Genomic DNA, 20,016 nt, shown 5'->3' on the forward strand with positions numbered 1-20,016 from the left:
TTATTGAAGCAATCTTTACCCACATGTCTGGGCTCTGCTCACTCTCCAGCAACTTGGCTGTGTTCCTACGAGAAAACATGTGCCCAAAAAAAGACTCAGGCTTCAGAGCCAGGCTCCCAAAATAGACAAGTCCCTTGGCGGGGATGGGGTGAGAAGCTGCTTTGGGCACTCAAGCTGGGGCCCTGACTTCAGCAGGCCCAGACCCTAGGATTAACAAGCCATCTACTGTGCTTGTATAGATTGTTTTACTTAATTAAAATGAAAAATCCAGTTACAGTTCTCCTGGGCTGGAGCTGCCACAACAAAAAGAAATGTCCTTGGAACAGGGCCATCTTCGTGCCTTTCCGGTCAGGAGAGGCAGGAGAAATGAGTATCGCTGGCAGGGAAGCTGACCTCTTAAATCTGTCTGTGGAGTCGGGAGTCCATGGGCTGCTGCAGATGCCAAGGGGAAAGTTCTAGAAGGGGGCCTAGTAGGAGCTTTGGCTGTGGAAGTGTATGTACCTCTGCTGCGAGAGGGTGCTTGGGGGGAATTTTGTGAGGGGCTTTGCTGCAGTTACATTTAGTGATGACCCAGATGCAAGAAAGACGCTCCAGTAAAGTATTTAGAGTTTATAACTTCATTATTCATGCATTCAAAAACTGTATATTGAGCACCTATTATCTACTAGGGCTTGAAATTATTTGTGTCACTTTAAATATGGTGGATTAAGCATTAAGGGCCTATTCCAAACTTTGAGCATCACCCTAAGGATGAGTTTGTGCTGTGGGACTTGAGTGGTTCGCAGTAATTGTACCAGGTAGAGGTAAGAGTGCTCAGATTCTTCCTGATTTGAGTGGTCCTTGTGGCCAAGTCTTGTGCCTTCCAGTTGAATGCTCTCAACCACCCTCTGACCTCCATTCTGCATTTTCGTACAGGAACAAGATTGGGAGAGTGAAAGTGAGGGAGAGGGGGAGAGCTGGTATCCCACTAACATGGAGGAGCTGGTGACAGTGGACGAGGTGGGGGAAGAAGAAGATTTTATCATGGAACCAGACATCCCAGAGCTGGAAGAAATTGTGCCCCTTGACCAGAAAGACAAAATTTGCCCAGAAACATGTCTGTGTGTGACAACCACCTTAGACCTAGAACTGGCCCAGGATTTCCCCAAGGAAGGAGTCAAGGCTGTAGGGAATGGGGCTGCAGAAATCAGCCTCAAGTCACCTAGAGAACTGCCCTCTGCTTCCACAAGCTGTCCCAGTGACATGGACCTGGAAATGCCTGGCCTAAATCTGGATGCTGAGCGGAAGCCAGCTGAAAGTGAGACAGGCCTCTCCCTGGAGGATTCAGATTGCTACGAGAAGGAGGCAAAGGGAGTGGAGAGCTCAGATGTTCATCCAGCCCCTACAGTCCAGCAAATGTCTTCCCCTAAGCCAGCAGAGGAGAGGGCCCGGAAGCCAAGCCCATTTGTCGATGATTGCAAGACCAGGGGGACCCCCGAAGATGGGGCTTGTGAAGGCAGCCCCCTGGAGGAGAAAGCCAGCCCCCCCATCGAAACTGACCTCCAAAGCCAAGCTTGCCAAGAAGTGTTGACCCCCGGTAACTACCTCCCCTTTCCTCACGGGTGGTCGGGTTGATTGGACTCCTGCTCACCTGATAAAGTATGAGCATGTGCAGGCTGGAATGAACATAAGTAAGGTTTCAACTAGCATTAAAGTGGGTACGGAAAGTGATTTAGCAACAAAGGCAAGCCTCTAAAAGCCTGGCTAAACTGTTAGCGATTTTAGGCAAGTGGTGTAAAGGAAGTTAGATAGGAGGCTGCATGTTTTCTGAGAAGCAAACTCAGGGAAGACTTCTCTGCATTTACAGGAGCCCAGATGGACTTGGATAACTAAAATTAGACTGAGTTATCAGCAAAAGGAGATCAGGAGGAGCCTCATGCCTGCACAGCAGAGGGCCACCCAGGCTGTTATTTCTGTGATGGGGGCAGGAGTAGGGGAGGCAAGAAAGTAGTGGAAGGGGAAGGAACAGAGGCTCCTTAAAGGGTACAGCTGTTCCCCTTCTTACTACCTCAGACCCATTTTTTGCTAGAGTCTGACGGTGATACAAGACTTGTTTCAGGATATTCTCTCACTCCATTGGAGGTGACGTTTTGTGCCTATGCCCGGCACTGTGACATCATGAAAGAGAGAGTTTAAAATAGGCTAAGCCCCATCTTCTCTGCCAAGTGGAACTTAAGATCCATCAAGGGGTTTGCGGGGAGGGAGGGAGAGTAGCCTTTAAGATTCTCACTGTAAAAATAATTAGGGATTTGCTTTTACGGAAAGCCTGTAGCACACCAGAGGTTGAAGTGGGAGTCGGGCAGAAAATACAGAGGAAAGGGTTAAAAATGAACATTTCAACCCAGAGCCCTGTGGGTGGCATGAGCTGTTAGGTAACTGGGAGGCTTGGGATTTTTTCCGTGTCAAGCTGACCTGAGCTGTTTTTTACCTGCATGGATCTGCGTTTCCATGGAAACCCCGCCGTGAAATGCCTTCTTGTTGCTAGAGAAACCCTGAGGCCCAGGCTCTGTCTAGAGAAGGCAAGAATAAAGGAGGAGTGAAATCTTCACCTCACTCCAATCAAGCCCCTTTTATTTTGCAGTATAGGTCTCAACATGTGCCAGTGTTAGAGGCTTATTAGCTGACCCAGTGTTTGGGGTTCATATTTAATAACAGCTTGACGAGCTTGGGGAGAGAATGACATTGCCTGTTTTGCTAGCCTCGGTGGACGTCAGCACAATTTTTGCTCGTCAGTAATTCCTCTGCCTGCAGAGATGGACTGATACTGAGATGGGAGGCATGGGGGGTGGGGGGTGGATCTTCTCAACTGAAGGCATCAGCAGCCCATCCCCCTGGGCCATAATGCAAAGATTCACCAAGTTTTATTGTGTGTGGCATTCTTTTGGCAGTGGAAAAAGCTCCTAATGACAGTGCTTTGGTTCTAATTAGCAACCATTGCCCCAGCCTTATGTGATTAAGCAGTCCAAGGGACAATTCCCAATCATACTATGCAGGGATAGAATTTCAGGGACTCTTTGAGGCATGTTGTTTTTCCTTTTTTTTTTTTTTGGCTTTGGTTCATGTTTTGCAGAAAACTCCAGGTACGTGGAAATGAAATCTCTGGAGGTGAGGTCACCAGAATACACTGAAGTGGAACTGAAACAGCCCCTTTCTTTGCCCTCTTGGGAACCAGAGGATGTGTTCAGTGAACTTAGCATTCCTCTAGGTAAGCAAAACACACAGTCCTTCCTGAAATTCAGGTCTAGGAATTAACAGTTCCATAGCAACCTCAAGAGCTTGAGAGGGCTTTATGTCCGTTTGTTGTTGACATCGTTTTTTGTTCTTTTGAGACAAGGTCTCGCTCTGTCACCCAGGCTGCAGTGCAGTGGCATGATCTCAGCTCACTGCAGCCTCAAATTCCTGGGCTCAAGTGATCCTCCCACCCCAGCCTCCGGAGAAGCTTGGACCACAAGTGCACACCACCAGGCCCGGCTAATTTTTTTAATTTTTTTTTTGTAGAGATGGGGTCTCCATATGTGGCCCAGGCTGGTCTTCAACTCCTGGGCTTAAGTGATCCTCCTGCCTCAGCTTCCCAAAGTGCTGGGATTACAGGTGTGAGCCACTTCACCTGGCCGGCCTATCGTTATTTTAAATGTATGATGCAATAACCTAGATTTGCAAGGGGCAGCTGTAAAGTTTCTTGCAATTTCAGTCTCCCGTAGTAGACCAGATACTCCGTGAAAACAGGCCTTGAATAACACTGCCCTGGGACCAAGAGCTAAGAAGTCCCGTTTTTCCTGTCAGGGTATGCTTTATTCTTGATGACATGGAGCCTTTAAGCCTAGCCTTTATTCAGGCAGGAAAGCAGATGCCCAGCAGCCTCCATAAAGTCAACAAAAATGAACCTCGTCTGCTATTGTTCCTTGCTCCAGCCCTTCCCAGAACAATGCTACATATTTTTTTCTCTTTAAAGCACCAACTTTTCTGAGGCAATGATGCTGAATAGAATGTGTTTGGGGCAGACTTCCCCTAGTTCATAGAAAGGGTATTGAACAGGGAGACCTGGGCTTCTGTTCTTCCTACTTATGGGTGACTGTGTGCCCTCAGGTAAGTCATACCCCTTCTTGAGCCTTAGTTTCCTCACTGTAATTTAGACAGTGATTTTTTCAATGGTGGAAGTGTTGGGAATGAAGTGGGGAGGGAGTTTACTGATGGAATCATCTAGGAATGAATCCCTTTTCAAAGAGGAGAGTTAAGCAGAGTCTCAGGGTAGGGAGTGAAGGCACTTTAAGAAAGTTCCCTGGGAGATTCTGACACAACCACTAACCCAGCAACTCCAGCCTACATCATCTTTGAGTCCTCGCATTAGCTCTGAAAGGTTGGAAAGTAATTAGATAAAGTAGTAGCAGCTGCTCAGAAGGAGAGCTCAGGAAAGTGTCACCTGGGAAAGTGTCACAAGGAAGCATAAGCAGCACAGGTCATCTGATGCCTGATGACCACGTGTCTGATCACGCAGGGAGGGGCTAGTCAGTATGGAGGCTCTTCCTTTCCATCCAACTTGCTCGTTTTTTCCCTTCTCCTTTAAAAAAATCTCTTACTATTTCTTTCCTCCAGGTGTACCATTTTTATAGTCAGATCTGGAGAGCAAACTTCCTTTTTTTTTTTTTTAAGGGATAAATTTGCTGCACAGCATCTCCCAAGACAAAAACATAAGAAAGAAGGAAAAAGAAATACTAACCTTAGAATAAACTGAGATGACCCTGGGTATTTTAGCTCTAGAAAACAGTTGCAAAGGCCACCCTGCAGGAGAAGAGAGGGCTCCTTCATGCATTCAGTCAGTCAGCAAATACTTACTGGATAACATGGTACTGTGCTAGATACTCTGGGGTAACCAAGAAATATAAAGCAAGTCTCTTGTCATCCAAGAACTTGGAACCTAATTGATACTAGCAAAAATTAAGAATAAATTCTGCTACCTTGTAATTTGTGTTTTATTACTGTTTTTTATTATAGAAAGTGTGAAAGATTATTGTAACAAATTCAAAAAATGAGAACCATATCAAGTCAATATTAAAGGTCTGATTGATCTCTTCCCTCCAGTCTCTCCCCAGTCTCCAGAGGTAGCCTACCACTGTCATGCCCAGTTTTTCTCTCACAAAAATAGGATCACACTACACACATAATGTTCTGCAAGTTCACTTAGTAGCAGGTCTTAGACATTTCGTCATGTCAGTACATAGAGAACACATTCTTTTTAACCACTGCAAATATTCCATTGTAAAAGCTATGCTATAAATGACTGATCTTTCCTCTGCTGGTGAACAGTTAGGCTGTCTGCTCTTTTTCCCATTTTAATAGCTAAGCTTTTATTGTTAACATTCCCCATGCAGGCACCATCCCTAGGGATCTGTATGTATTATCACATTTGACCCTCTCAAAACACCTACGAGGTAGGTGCCGTTTTTACCCTTATTTAACAGATAAAAAATCTGAAATGCAGAGTCACACAGCTAATAACTGGCAAAAGCCAGAGTCAGGGTCAAATCCCAGTCATCTGACTCTAGAGCCATGTTCTTAGCTTCTGTTCTCTGCTGCCTTTCAGATGTGCTTGTTCAGTGGCATGTGTATGCCAGTGTTCCTGTGGGAGAGCGTCCTAGCCAGGGGTTTGTAGGGTCGTATGTATTTGCATTTTAAATTTTCATAATTGCTACTAAATTGCACTCCAAAAAGATGGTATCAGTTTTCCCTGCGATCTTGAGTGAGAGTTCCCAATATCCACCTCCCATTGGATTTTATCAGTTTTTAATCTTTCCCAACCAGTTAGGAGGAAAATAGTATCACGCCTTTTTAAAATTGGCTCTATTGAGTTGTAATTGATATACAGTAAATGCACATCAAGTGCATAGTTTGATCAGTTTTGAACTACAAATATACCTGTGAGACCATCACCACAATCAAGACTGGAACAATGTTCATCATATCCCAAATTTCCTGTCTCCTATGTAACCCCTCCCTCCCCACAGTGCAAACCCCAGGTAAAGGATCTCCTTTCTGTCACTAAATATTAGTTTGCATTTTCTAGAGTTTTATATAAAGGGAATCTTATTGTATGTGCTAGTTTGGCTTCTTTTGCTCAACATCATTGAGATTCATCTGTACTGTTGGGTGGATCAGTAGTCTGTTTCTTTTTTTTTTCTTTTTTTTTTTTTTTTTTTTGAGACAAAAGTTTTCTCTTGTTACCCAGGTGGGAGTACAGTGGTGTGATCTTGGCTCACTGTAACCTCCACCTCCTGGGTTCAAGTGATTCTCCTGCCTCAGCCTCCGGAGTAGCTGGGATTACAGGCACCTGCCACCACGCCCGGCTAGTTTTTTGTCTTTTTTAGTAGAGATGGGGTTCCACCATGTTGGCCAGGTTGAACTCCTGACCTCAGGTGGTCCACCTGCCTCAGCCTCCCAAAGTGCTAGGATTACAGGTGTGAGCCACCGTGCCCGGCCAGTCTGTTTCTTTTTATTGTTGAGGAGTATTGTGTTGCATATATGGATATATCACATTCTGTTTAGTTATTCATCTGTTGACAAATATTTGGGTTGTTTTCAGTTCGAGGCCTTTACAGATTGTACTTGTTAATAGTCTTCAGTTAGCTTTGAGACTCATTATCGCATTGGTCCCCAAAGGAGGAGTATGGTATGAGGTTCTGCATTTGACAGGTGAGGAAACTGAAGTCCAGAGACTTACCCAGGATGACATAGCAAATGCAGGTTAGAACTCAGGATTTCTCTGCCTGGGCAACATAGTGAGACCCCGTCTCTACAAAAAATAAAATAAAATAAAACTAGCCAGGAGTGATGGTGCAAATCTGCAGTCCCAGCTACTTGGGAGGCTGAGGTAGGAGGATTGCTTGAACCTGGGAGGAGATCCGGGCTTCAGTGAGCCATTATTGTGCCACTGCACTCCAGCCTGGGCAGCAGAGTGAGTGAGACCCTGTCTCAAAAAAAAAAAGGAAAAGAAAAAAAACAACAACTCAGGATTTCTGATCTCAGATCACTCTGTTCTCCAGTTTCTTCCAGTTCAGGCAGCAACACAGTGTAGGAAAGGCAACATTTGTGCAGAAACTACGAACACAGTCTGTGGAATCTGATTCCCTGAGTTTAAATCCCCTGTCTACTACTTACTGGCTGGATGACAAAGAGCAACTTATTTAACCTCTCTGCTTGGATTTCTTCATCTGTGAATCAGCTATAGTAATAGGAGGCTACTACTCAGAGTTATTTTGAGGATTAAGTGAACAAATACAGGTAAGGTCTTAGTGGCTTCCAGTGGGAGGTACTTAATGAGGATTGTCTATTATTATTATTCACTCATGAAATATTTAAGACCTATTAGGGCTTCTCTCACTGGGGCTGCATAACCCTTTACCCTCCAGGACTGGTCACTACTGGCATGGAGACTTCTAGGGAGGTGAGAGACAATTTTTTGGCTTTGTCCCATGGAAAGCATAGAGTTGAAATAAGGGATGTCAAGGACTGGGCTCCCAGTTGGGAGGAAAGGGAGGCCAGTCGCATTGCTCGGGGACCGGGGGTGGGCATGGCTGGGGAAGTACACTGTGCGTGAGATCCAGGCCAGCTCTGCATGACCCTGGCCAGCGCGAGCCTGCCAAGGCTTGCTCTCAGTAGAAACAAACAGCGTCGCCTGCAAAGTGCAAGCTCCCTCCTCTATCCGTCCCAGCTTTACTAGGATGACAGAGTTATAATTACCCATGCCATGAGCTGTTATTAGAAGCCAAATGCAGCTTTAGTGATCCTAGTAGAGGCTGAAAAATGGAGGACTGAGTGGCTCCAGAACATATCAGGGCCGGGGCAGTATGTCTTGATGCTGCCTCTTCATGTCCCCGTCACATTCCAGAAGTGTCCTGAGTTGTGCCATGGGATTTGTGGTGTCTGCAGCAAGCCCCATTTATTCTGGGACAAGTTACCAGCTGTTGGGGTTTCTCCCCACCCAGGCTTCTCTTCCCCTAGTGCTGCCTGGGAGCTGCCTGGTAGCTGCCTGGTACTGCCTGGTACTGCCTGGTACTGCCTGAACCTGCAGAGCAGGGGCCAGGGAATAAAGTTGCTACCAAACTGTGGAGCCGGGCTCCCCAGGTGGCCTTGGGGAGAGGTTGGGGTTCAGGTGAGAAGGACAACATTTAGGCAGTTATTAACAACTTCTGTGATGAAATATTTAACACATGTCTCCAAACCAGTATTTTTTGAGTACCAGGCAAAATGATAGGTGCTTCCCCTAAACATCACTTACAGCATTATTATTCCTATTTCACAGATGAGGAAACTCATCTCAGAGAGGGTAAACAGTGTGCCTGAGGTCACACAGCATAAGTAAAAGAGTTGGGTTTGCCTCTACATTGTATTTTCTCTCCATGACACTGTGGCTTCCAAGGTTTTTGTTTTTGTTTGTTTGTTTGTTTGTTTGTTTCACAGTAGAAGTCTTTGTTCAAGTGAAATCGCTTCCAGAACTGACAGAAGATAGCTCTAGCTACACTGCTGGGGGCTTTGGCTACCAGCTCAATCCCTGCTTCAGGGTCTGTGGTAGCTCCTAGGGCATCTGTACCCCTTCTGGGGGTCCCAGGACAGGGACTCAGAGGACTCAACAGGGGGCTTAATAAAAACCCCAGGGCTTCTTTCCTAGTACCGCCCAGCTGGCTCATCCTCCAGAGGCTGGGACGGGACTGAGATTGTGGCTCTGATCAAAGCCCTCCTTTTTTCCCAGCTGCCCCTCTCCTATATTGCGGGGGTCTCGGCTCCCTGCAGAGCAGCAGCAAAGGGAAAACTATTTTGTAACAACGAGGAAGGAGGCAGACCTTGCTGAATGCGCCTCTGCCAGCACCAACAGCCAGGAGCCAGGACCTTTTTGTGAGATGGAGGGGAGAACTGACCCCCACAGCCCAAGCTGGGGCCACTTTTCCATCCTTTGCAGAGAGGAAGGGAAGGACACTCAACCTCCCTCCGGGCACCTGGGCCTGAGTGAGGCCCTCTCACTTCTGGGGACCACTGCTGAGGGCATGGTGTGTAGCCTGTGACATGGTAGTTAGAGAAAGCCAGGCTGAGGACACCGCCTCAGGCCCCGGACCACAGCCCCACTGTCAGTCCAGGCAGGCCTCCTGGGCTCCCTCCTTCCCTCCCACCTCACTCTCTCAGAGCTGCCCTTCACACTGATTAAGTGGCTATTTTGAAATGGAAAAACAGTTCTAATGACAAGTCTAGGCTGCTTCCCTCTGACAGGGTCTCCTAGGCACTTAGCTCAGTGTCCTGGGAGGTGGGGGGAGGAAAGTGAAGCCACCCAAGCAGCTAGGCTTGCAGTTGGCCACGCTGTGCCTTGGAGCAGGCGCTGTCATGAGTAGAGACCTTGCCTGTCCCAATCCCTGCAAGAAATTGTTGTTCCCCTGCCTGTGCCATTCCCAGGCCCCTTCCTTCCTTCTACCCAGGATGGCCAGACCTGGAACTGTTGCCCAGCCCCAGCAGAAGAGAGGCTTGCCCCCCAGCCTGCAAGTGGGATTGGGTGTTCCAAGCATCACCCCTCTTTCTTAGTTCCCTGATGGGTCCTGCTTCTCACAGCCCTCACACCCTGCCCTTTGGCTGGCGCTGCACAGTCAGGTGCCTGGTAAACAGGGCATGTGTTCCTACCTCCATTCTCAGGTGAGGAAACTGAGCCCCAGGAGCAGTTCGGCTGACTCTCCCCAGGTCACATGGGTTCTTAGCATCTGGCCTGGACCCTCTCAGAGCTGGGCTCTTTCCACTCCACTGACTGACCGTGTCTTCAAAAGGAGAACTGTGACCTGCAAAACACCTTCGTGGAGGCTGGAGCAGCCACCATCCCTTCAAGGATGAATCCCCTGGCTGTGACATTGTCACTCCTCTCTGGCGGTGGTGCCATTGTTTCCTTTGCTTGGAATCAAAAGGCCTCCCAGAATTCTGGGACTTATATTTAATAAATCACAAATGAAATGCTAATTGATGGTTCAGATGTAAAGACTAGAGGAAGTGGGAAAATGTTAATGATATACAATTGCACGAAAAAAAGAGGACAGAGAATTGTAATTAGGGTATGACTAAAATGGCCCCCCAAAAAGAGGCCTACATACAGGTTAATTATGTGGAAGAAAATATTTGGATTGGAGTGATTCTGGGTGATTTTTTCCTTCCTTTTATTTGCTTTTTTTTCTGTAAAGAACATAATTCTAAAATAAACAAAAATGAGAGAATTCTTCAAGAGTCCTGGTCACAGCAGCTGCAGAGAGAGGTACAGTGTGAAGAAATGAAATCCAACAAGTGAAATATCAGAAATGTCAGAAATCACCTTCATTGTTCTTGGAAGGAGGCTGATAGTAGGAGAACAGGCCAGCGGCAGGCCATGGGATGGCTAAGTGCTTACCACACCGCCAAGTCCATCCCTTACATTCACAACCACCTGTGAATGAAGTGGGTGTGAGTCTCTTTGTGACTGTTCTGCAAATGAGGAAACTGAGGCTTGGAGAAGCTCGGTAACCAGCCAAGGTCAACAGCAAGAGAGGGGTGGAGCTCGTGGCTCCCATTTCTACCTGATGGCTGCCAGGACACAGGGGCCTGCCTCCCATGCCATCCTAACCCTGCGTGTCTATCCCCCAACCTTCCCCAGGGGTGGAGTTCGTGGTTCCCAGGACTGGCTTTTATTGCAAACTGTGTGGGCTGTTCTACACGAGCGAGGAGACAGCGAAGATGAGCCACTGCCGCAGCGCTGTCCACTACAGGAACTTACAGGTATCCACCCTCCTTGCCCAGCATGCCAGGGGCTCCCCAGTCTCCATAACCGGGCAAGGTTTCTGGCGTCCTCGGCCTTGCTTGCCTCTGAGTCTAGCTCCCACCTGCAAGGCCTACTCCGGGCCACAGGTTACTTGCCATTCCCCAAGCACATCAAGCTGTTTTCTGCTTCTGTGTCTGTCTCCTTCCACTACACGGAGAACTCCTAATCTTCCCATAGACTCGATTCCATCAGGCTGCTCTCCAATGGTGGCTACCTCCCATGTTGCTCCTAGCACATGTCTCTACTTTAATACTTAAAACATCCTGTTTGGGTTGGCTTTGGCAATATCCACCTCTCCCTCTATACTGTGAGTAACTCAAGTTAGGCCAGTGTTCCTCTGGCCTGTGATTGGGACTGACCCCTTCCCACAAGACTCAGATGTTCCAGTTTTTCTCTGTTTCTGTTCCCCTATGCAGGTATCCCTGCTTGCTAGAATAAAAAAAACACTGCTTTGTTCTTTTTAACTGTTCATCCGTACAGCAAATACTTATCACAGGCATGCTAGGTATCAGACACTATTCTAGGGACCAGGGATACTGTAACAACAACAGTAAAGTGGACAAAAATCCCTGTTCTCATGGATTTTTCATTCTAATGTAGGTGACAAGCGATAAATAAAATAAATGGTATAGTATGTTAAAAGGCAACATATAAAAAATACTCTATACACTGTATTTCACCCAGTCTGAGGTGCCATCATTTGTAAGGCACCGCTATTTTTTGGTACCAATTAGAAAAAAAAATGTTGCAAACCAAGTGATGAGACTACATCAACTGTAAAATGCATTTTTGTTTCAGAGATATTAATGTGTGAAAAAAATGTGTCTTAAGATCAATGAAATATGGTAATATGTTCTATAATATATACCTAATTAATATCTAATACATTAGAATGTGGTTTTCACGATTAACTTCTGGCATGGGCTAGGTTTTGATAGCTTAACAGAAGACATGGTATATCAGAGGGCCGGGGTAAGTATCTCAAGATACCTCTTGTTTTTACTACAAGGAATCAGACTAGTTATTTGAACCACAAGGCTTTGACTCAGGAAGTCCTCACAGTGGCTGTGCCCAAGTCCCAGGCTAGGCATTACTATTATCATTAAATTGTTTAAAAGTGACTGATCTAGCCATTCTTAACCAGGGACATGAATCAGACTCATCTGGACAGTGTTTCTAAAATTCAGGTACTAAGTTAGATATTTAGGAGAATTTGGAGGTGGAAGGCAGATTGCAGGAATATGTAATTTGAGAAAGTTCTCCAAAAGATTCAAATGTGCACCCCTAGTTAAAAAAAAAACAAAACAAAACAAAACTCACTCAGATAGATATGGGCCAATTGTCTTGTTTAATAATTGAGAAAATTGAGGCCCAGAGAAGCTATATAATTCATCCAAGTCCACGCAGATAGTGAGTTATTGGGCCTAGGATCAAATCGCCTGATTCTGAATCACTTTCCTCTTTTTACTCTACTACACTTGTCTTGGAAACTGAGACCTATAATGTCATGGCCTGGATCACCATATGCAGAGGACTATCATAGGCTATGCCCAAACTCAAGTCATTTAAGCCTCTGATTTCCCTCCGGAGAGCAGCTTCTCTGTGACTGAGGCAGCCACAGCACCTGTGGCCCAGGACTAGGCCTCTTCTGGGGCAAGGCAAGAAAAGGCCTGACTTGGCCAGAGCAGGAGGGTCAGACTGGGTCCCACAAAGCCAGCTGAGGGAAGTCATCTAGCTTGAAGACATAATCATCCCTTTTCCTAACAAGATGAAACCTACAGAATGGTAGGGATGGAAGGGTTCTTGGAAATCATCTGGTCCTGATTTTCCCAAACCTTCGTCTTTGTACCAGCTGGCATCTTTCTGAAATGCAGCTTCCTGGGCCCGGCACAGTGGCTCACGCCTGTAATCCCAGCACTTTGGGAGGCTGAGGCGGGTGGATCACGAGGTCAGGAGTTCGAGACCAGCCTGACCAACAGTGTGAAACCCCGTCTCTACTAAAAATACAAAAATTAGCCAGGCGTCGTGGCGCGCGCCTATAATCCAAGCTACTCAGGAGGCTGAGGTAGGAGAATCGCTTGAACCTGGGAGGTGGATGTTGCAGTGAGCTGAGATCACATCATTGCACTCCAGCCTGGGTGACAGAGCGAGACTCTGTCTCAGAAAAAAAAAAAAAAAAAAAGAAATGCAGCTTCCTGGATCTCACCCTACACTTGTTTTCTCATTTTCTCTAGGGCTAGGCCTGAGAGTCTGTATTGTAAACCGTCCTTATATCAGGCTCTGATAGTCGGTGTGAGAACCTTTTCTCTCATCCAGCATTTGCAGTGGTATTGTGCAGCCCTTCAGGGGGCCACACAGTTCAAGGTCACCTTGGAAGTTAGGAAGAGTTCAGACTTGCCAGGGCCTCTAATTCTAATTCATGTATGTTTCCCAGGGCAGTGGACTGCACTGTGTTCTGAGCCTCTGGGCCATGCCCCCAGGCAGACTCCCCTCCCCGCAGCAGGCCAGAGCCATTCTTGTAGTTCTCAAGTGCGTTGGGGTAGACATTGGTTAAGCCCCTCGTGCCAGCCAACTGCAGTGCAGCTTTACCTGGTGCACCTGCTGGGGAGCTGGGAGTTTCCACCACAGGCTTCCCACATAGGATTTCTGTCAGTGGCTTTGACAGAATGCCTCTGTCCACACAGCCTCCCCTACCCCAAGCAGCAGGTAATGGCTGACACTTAAATCAGGCAACTTTTAAACTTAACACCACTGACAGGCCTTGAGTTGGGACCAGAGGTTGCTCCTAAAGGCAGGGAGCAGGTTGAAGGAGCCTCCGTTCTCTCTGAGCAGCCTGTGCTGTGCCCCACGGCTGGCCATGGCTCTGCAAGAACCCACCCAGAGTGATTCAGAACAACAGGTGGAGCCAGCGCTCGATAGGAAAACTAGATACATGCTTGGCTCCAGGCCCTGGAGCGGAACGTGTCCATGTACCGGACGCTTGTTCACTTGCCTTCTTCAGCACACGGTTTACCCTCCCTGAGCCAAGGCAGAGGACAACCCGGGCGCTCCATCAGCAGCTTCGCCTGCTGCCATCCACCGTTTGCTCTTCTCCTGGTCGGGCTGCACCCATTTCTGGAAGCCAACTGCAGTCTCTTCTATGGAGACAGCAGGCAGACCTGGTCATCTCACACACACCCTCTCATCTGACCCACAAACCATCCCAGAAGGGAGGGTGAGGACAACACTGTTCCTCCCATTTAACAGATTAGGCATCTGAGGCTGGGAGAAGAGGAGTGGCTTTCTCCAACTCATATGGCTGGTGCTACTAATAAGAAAAGGCAACATTACTGAGTGTTTATTCTGTGTCAAACGCTGTGCTGAATGCTTTGTGTTGCCTCTCTTCGACTTCACCGCAACCTTAGGTGGTTGCTACTGTTATTCCCCTCCCTTCACAGATGTCAGAGATATTTGATAACTTGCCTGCTTAGGGCTAGGATTTGAACCCAGGTCATATGACTTCAAAGTGCACACACTTAACTACCGTACTGGTCTGCACCCTTCTGTCTCCTAATCCAGTGCTCTTTGCCTTTTCCTTGCTGCCCTGTCAGAGAACCCCAGCTGGGGCCTCAAACCTGTCCCAGTCTGCCTCACTGTGTTGACTCCAGATAGCCCAAGAGCAGCCCGACCTGCCTCGAGGTGTTGGGCCGAGGCCAGTCATAGCAGTGAGTGTTCTGGGGTCATGCAGAGGCAGCCCTCAACGATAGAACTGACAGGCCCATTTTTAAATCCATCAAAAGACCTCCAAGGCTCCCCACCCACTAGCCTGCCCTGACAGGAAACAGGTTGTTAAGAGTCTCAAATGTCAGGCAGTGGTGCTGTTTTGCACAATTGCCATAGGCCAGCGCTCATTTACCCTACCTTCCAGCTTCCCTCCCTCTGCCTTTTAAGCATAGATATGTTGCCTAGAGCTTGGGCTGTTTCTGGAAAACAGAGTTGTTTTGGGAGTTAAATGAGCTTATTTAAGTCAAGCAGTCAGAACAGCACTTGACACTAGATAAGGGCTTTGGAAGTGTTCACTATTATAGCTGTACTTTCTACTCTTTCTTTTCTTTTTTTCTTTTTTCTTTTTTTTTTTATACGGAGTTTCGCTCCTGTTGCCCAGGCTGGAGTGCAACGGTGCGATCTCAGTTCACAGCAACCTCCGCCTCCCGGGTTCAAGCGATTCTCCTGCCTCAGCCTCCCAAGTAGCAGGGATTACAGGCATGTGCCACTACATCCAGCTAATTTTTTGTATTTTAATTAGAGATGGGGTTTCTCCATGTTGGTCAGGCTGGTCTCAACTCCCGACCTCAGGTGATCCACGCGCCTTGGCCTCCCAAGTGCTGGGATTACAGGTGTGAGACACCACACTCGGCCTGTACTTTCTACATTTTCTACAGGAGACATGTATTACTTGCAAGCTAACATAATGAGGTACTTAGCATAAGTTCTGTAGCCCCTGGGGGGATCTGTGAACCAGGAAGAGGGTAACCCCCACAGCTGGGCACAGATGCCAGGAGAGGGATGATTGAGGCATGTCCCCTCCTCTCCTCTCCTTCTAGGTCCCTACTAACATGTCCCTTCCTCCACTTCCCCTCTTCTTTCCACAGAAATATTTGTCCCAGCTGGCCGAGGAGGGCCTCAAGGAGACCGAGGGGGCAGGTAGCCCAAGGCCACAGGACAGCGGAATCGTGCCGCGCTTTGAAAGGAAAAAGCTCTGATGCTTCTGCTTCTGCTGCTACTGCTGCTGCTGCAAGGTTGGAAAGGAGAGCTTGCCGAAGTGGGGCCTTCCTGATTCTGGGGACAGGACTAAAGCCTGAGAGGAAGGAAAACCAAGCAGGGCACGTTGCTTGGGCTTGTTCCCAGAGACTCAGTGAAATGCCCCTGATATGTCTCCAGGAGCCAAGTCACCCAGGTGTGTCCAGCCCACTGAGGGTCACCAACTCTCTGCCTGCTGACTCTTGTTTCTCTCAAACAATCTTTCAATTTGTTTTTCTCTCTTTTTCCTCTTGTTCTCTCTCTCCCTCCTTCCTTATGTGCCAAGGATCATTTCCTTTTCAGAAAACCCAACTTCTCAGGGATTTTCACAGTGTTTAAATTCTTGATAGGTTATAACAGGTCAGGCCTGGCTGAGTCAGGCAAGGAAAAGGTTTAATGGAAACTCCTGGGTCAGGCGAACCCCTGCAGTGAGTCTATAGCAGTATCTCTGCCTGGTGTCCCATGTATCCCATTCATGAGGAGCTGAGTCAGGTCTGCAGTCCTGGTGAGGGGACAACACAGATAATCTGTTGGCAGAGCTGGGAGGGTCTTCATTAACCTCTTCCTCCAGCTGGGCCACCCTTTTGAAAAGCCCCTGTTTTTAATAACTCTTTCATCCTCTCAGTTATTCTAGAAATCTGCCAGACTTATGCCTTAAAGTAAAATTAAATGAATTTTAGAGAAGATGAAAAGAGCCCTTCATTTTGGAAGCTCTGATAAGTTTCTTCCACACTTATTTCCCTCCTCTTGATTTCAGGAGATGTCAGGGTTTGTTCTATTCTGGACAATGAATTTGGTACAGATTCACTATAATTAAATATAAAAACAGAAGCATCTTCCTCCAGCTAAAGCAGCAGTTGGCGTGGGCTTAGGTTGAATGCTGGCCTCTCTGCAATGCACAGCATTGGCTTGAGAGGCGCACAGCTCCAGGCTGTGGAAAACAGAGTTGTCTTGGGGGTTAAATGAGCTTATTTAAGTCAAGGAGACATCATCTGTCCTTGATTCAGCCTGCACTCTGGGGTACAACCACCTCACAGTAGGATGGTTTTTAAATGGCCCCCTAGTTGGGGGAGAAGCTAAGGAAAGAGAAGGCTGCAGAGCCAAAGAGTGGCATTGAAGTTTGCTGGGTGTCTGTAGGTGGGCCCTTTCCAGCTGGGCAGATAGTTGAGGGCTCCCTGGGTTTGACTGTATGTGCAGAGTTTGATACCAAAATGTTATGAAAAGTCATGATTCCCACTGCTCTTTCTGGTACTGGAGGGTGGGTACCTTCAGGCTGTGGGGTCTCTAGCCTGATATTCCATTGAAAGGGTGTGGGATAAAGGTGCTGGGGGAAATGAGGCTCGGCCACAGCCATAGAGAGGCCCTCGGGCAGGTAAGAAGGGAGCCTGGAGCTGTTTTCATGAGCTGAGATACTCTCCTGAAAGCAGCCTTCATAGCTTAGCCCAGGAAAAATAAAACAAGGAAGACAGGTCACTCTCCCCTAGGCAGTTCCTGTTGTTTCTGTTCCTGACCTTGGGCAGGCAGACTGAGAAGGGACTGTGTAGGGTTTTGTTTTGTTTTTTTTCATTTTCCTTTTTATGGCATGTGAGAGTATACTGTACATTCTGTCCTCTGTACTAATGGAGGAAGGACAGAGAGATTAGTTCAAGGCTGACATTTTATATCAGGTAACTGAGGCACACAAAGGGAACAAATGAAGAACATAAAATGATCAGTGTAAACCTGAAAGCATGCAGTCATCAGCAAGGGACAGACTCATGGGAGCCGGTGAGAGAGAACAGATAAGGCAAGCACCAGGGGAAAGCAGACCAACTTGAACAGATGTGATGCGGAGAGGTTGGAAGAAGCAAAAAACCTGAACTTATCATCATCAGGCTATTAAATACAATTTATAGGTGGCTGTTGGTTTCGACTGAGCTCCTGCAATAGGCCCAACAGACCAAAACAAAAGGGAGTCACTCATGTTGAAGTTCTGTCTTCCAAGAAATCAGGAGAGAGAGAGAGAAAGAGAATAGCCAAATCCCCAAACAGGCCAGTTTTAACCAGCATGATGAAGTGTCCTTGGTTTTAACCTTTATAAGGAAAGCAGCTTTGAGATGACCAGTCTGGTTTTTGTTCTTTGTGTCTGCTTTCCTCAGCCCTTTTCTGTCTATAAAGCCAACCTCCTCCGCTCGCTCATGGGAACACTCATTCTATTTTATAGAATGACATGTTGCCCAATTCTAGAATCAAAAATAAAAGCCAACCAAGATCTTTAAAGTAAATTTGTTGTAATTTTATCTTTTGAGAAGACCATATGGGGGCTGCTGAAAAGTAGGTATCTCAAATAAAGTCTGAAGACCATGGCTCAGCCCAGATTGTTCCCCGGCCAACTCCACAGGTTTGAACCTGGCATTCTGGACACCAGCTATGCCTCCTCCATTTCTCAGAAAACCTTTGATCTTGTGTGTCTTTCTTCCCACTGAAGGGAATTGTGGGGGCATTTCTTTGGCCTTCTTACTGAACTTTGCTGGAAATAGCCCACAATTTTTATCAGAGGCTAGAACTGTACATTATCAGAGAGACTGGACACTTTATCCCCTAGCAAAGTGGGAGCAGACTTTACCAGCTCATTCCACTCCATCCCGGCCTTCCCTCACCCCCCATCCCCAGCAGCATTTCCATGGAAATACAGATGGTCGTGTAGTATTATGGCTCCCTTGTGATAGACTGGCCTTCATATTGGAAAGCTAGGGAGAGCCCCTGGGAGGGAGAGCGATAAGGCGCTATTTGCATTCAATCAGAACCTTCAGTTTAAAATCGTGTAAGAGTCTATACTTGCGTGTACCTATGTATTTATTTTTATTTATTTTTATACAATTCCATTGGCATGGTCCTTCACTGACCCTATGATTTGCACTTTTTATTCCTATGTGTGCCACACACAATGCAGTATTAAAAGCAACCAGGTAAATATTGATTTATTTTTTAAAGTTTTTCTTCAGTGTTTTGTCAACCATTTCAAAGTGTCTCCCAGAAAAGGATGCTAAAGAGCAATTGCTACCTTAAGCAACAGATTCATATTTACCCCGGGTTAATACAACAAAAGGCCTGTATAATTTTCTTTTCATTGTTAACACCCAAAATAGCATCTATCTAGACAGTATCCCCCAAAGAATTTGGAAAATTTGACGGTGTGAGCAGCAGCCGTTAGTATCAGGGTTCCCATTCTTGGACAGTCCGAGGCTGTGACCTGTTAGATAATTAGATTATACTTGAACTGGACCAGAGTTTGTTTTTTGAATTTATGAGAAAAACAAAAACACTAAGTTAATTTAAGTTTGAACTTGTAAAGTATTGAAATTTGTTGAGTGTCCTATAAATTGTCACTACTTTTCCTGATCTGTATAACTGACTGCAAAGTGTTTGTTTTTACAAAAGAGAAAAGATTTTTAATAAAGAGAATTTGAAAGCTGTGAGTGAGTGACTCTGTGTCATGCAGGGGTCCGACATTTGGCTGGGGAAGGCTCACCAAGCAGAAAGGTTGAGATTTGGTCCCTTTGAATTGTGAATTATTTTCAATGGTTGAACAGAGAGGACAAAACAGGTTTTCTTACGGCTCTAGTTAGGTTACCAGAGAGAATCAGAGATTCTCAGGGGTGATCCTCGGGGGATGAGTCTGACTAAGTGGGGACTGCTGTCCTTTTGGAGGCTCAGATACGAACAATTCTTGGCCTCTTATAAACTCCTAGCTTTGCCACCCAGTGTCCTGCACCAGGGTTAGGCCATTTCTGGCAGTTCCATCCCCTGTGAAGATGAATACCTGGTGGTCAGTGCTGTAGTGGAAATAGCAGGCACAGGCAAAGGCCTGGCCCTGCCCCTGTTAGCCCATGACTTCCTAAGGCCCGCTTCCTTGGGTGTGAAAGAAGATAAGAATATTACTCGCTCTGGGTGCGGTGGCTCATGCTTGTAATCCCAGCACTTTGGGAGGCCGAGGTGGGTGGATCACGAGGTCAGGAGATCGAGACCATCCTGGCCAACACGGTGAAACCCTGTCTCTACTAAAAATACAACAATTAGCCGGGCATGGTGGTGAGCACCTGTAGTCCCAGCAACTCAGGAGGCTGAGGCAGGAGAATCGCTTGAACCCAGGAGGCGGAGGTTGCAGTGAGCCGAGATTGCACCACTGCACTCCAGCCTGGGTGATAGAGCAAGACTCCATCTCAAAAAAAAAAAAAAAAAAAAAAAAAGTGAATCACCTCCCAGGGTTGCTTCAGGGTTAAGATAATTGCTGGTAGAAGCACTTGGCGTGCTGCAAGGCACCGACTCTTGTTTGTTTTTGCAATCTGGACAGCAGCCCTCCAAATTTCAGGGGTTCTTAAGTTCTTTCTCAACCATTTCTTCTA

At 46.9% G+C, this 20,016-nt stretch overlaps 1 protein-coding gene across 3 annotated transcripts in view; it reads left to right on the top strand.

The window, feature by feature from the left end:
- The window catches only part of RBM20 (RNA binding motif protein 20), a 199,261-nt gene extending 180,175 nt beyond the window's left edge, over positions 1-19,086 (top strand). Inside the window, exons 11-14 of one of the 3 annotated variants that reach the window (XR_010127465.1) lie at positions 916-1,576; positions 3,110-3,244; positions 7,077-7,314; positions 10,688-10,809. Coding sequence is in view for 2 of the 3 variants with exons in the window: in XM_054436183.2 (XP_054292158.1) it covers positions 916-1,576; positions 3,110-3,244; positions 10,688-10,809; positions 15,484-15,594 (1,029 nt within the window). In the remaining variant the exon portion in view is untranslated. Of the gene's footprint in view, positions 1-915; positions 1,577-3,109; positions 3,245-7,076; positions 7,315-10,687; positions 10,810-15,483 lie in introns of those variants that run through there. The other 2 variants (XM_054436183.2, XM_054436184.2) reach the window with 2 other exon arrangements.
- The last annotated feature ends 930 nt before the right edge of the window (positions 19,087-20,016 follow it).

Source organism: Pongo pygmaeus, chromosome 8 (assembly GCF_028885625.2).
Source record: "Pongo pygmaeus isolate AG05252 chromosome 8, NHGRI_mPonPyg2-v2.0_pri, whole genome shotgun sequence".
Lineage (NCBI taxonomy): Eukaryota > Metazoa > Chordata > Mammalia > Primates > Hominidae > Pongo > Pongo pygmaeus.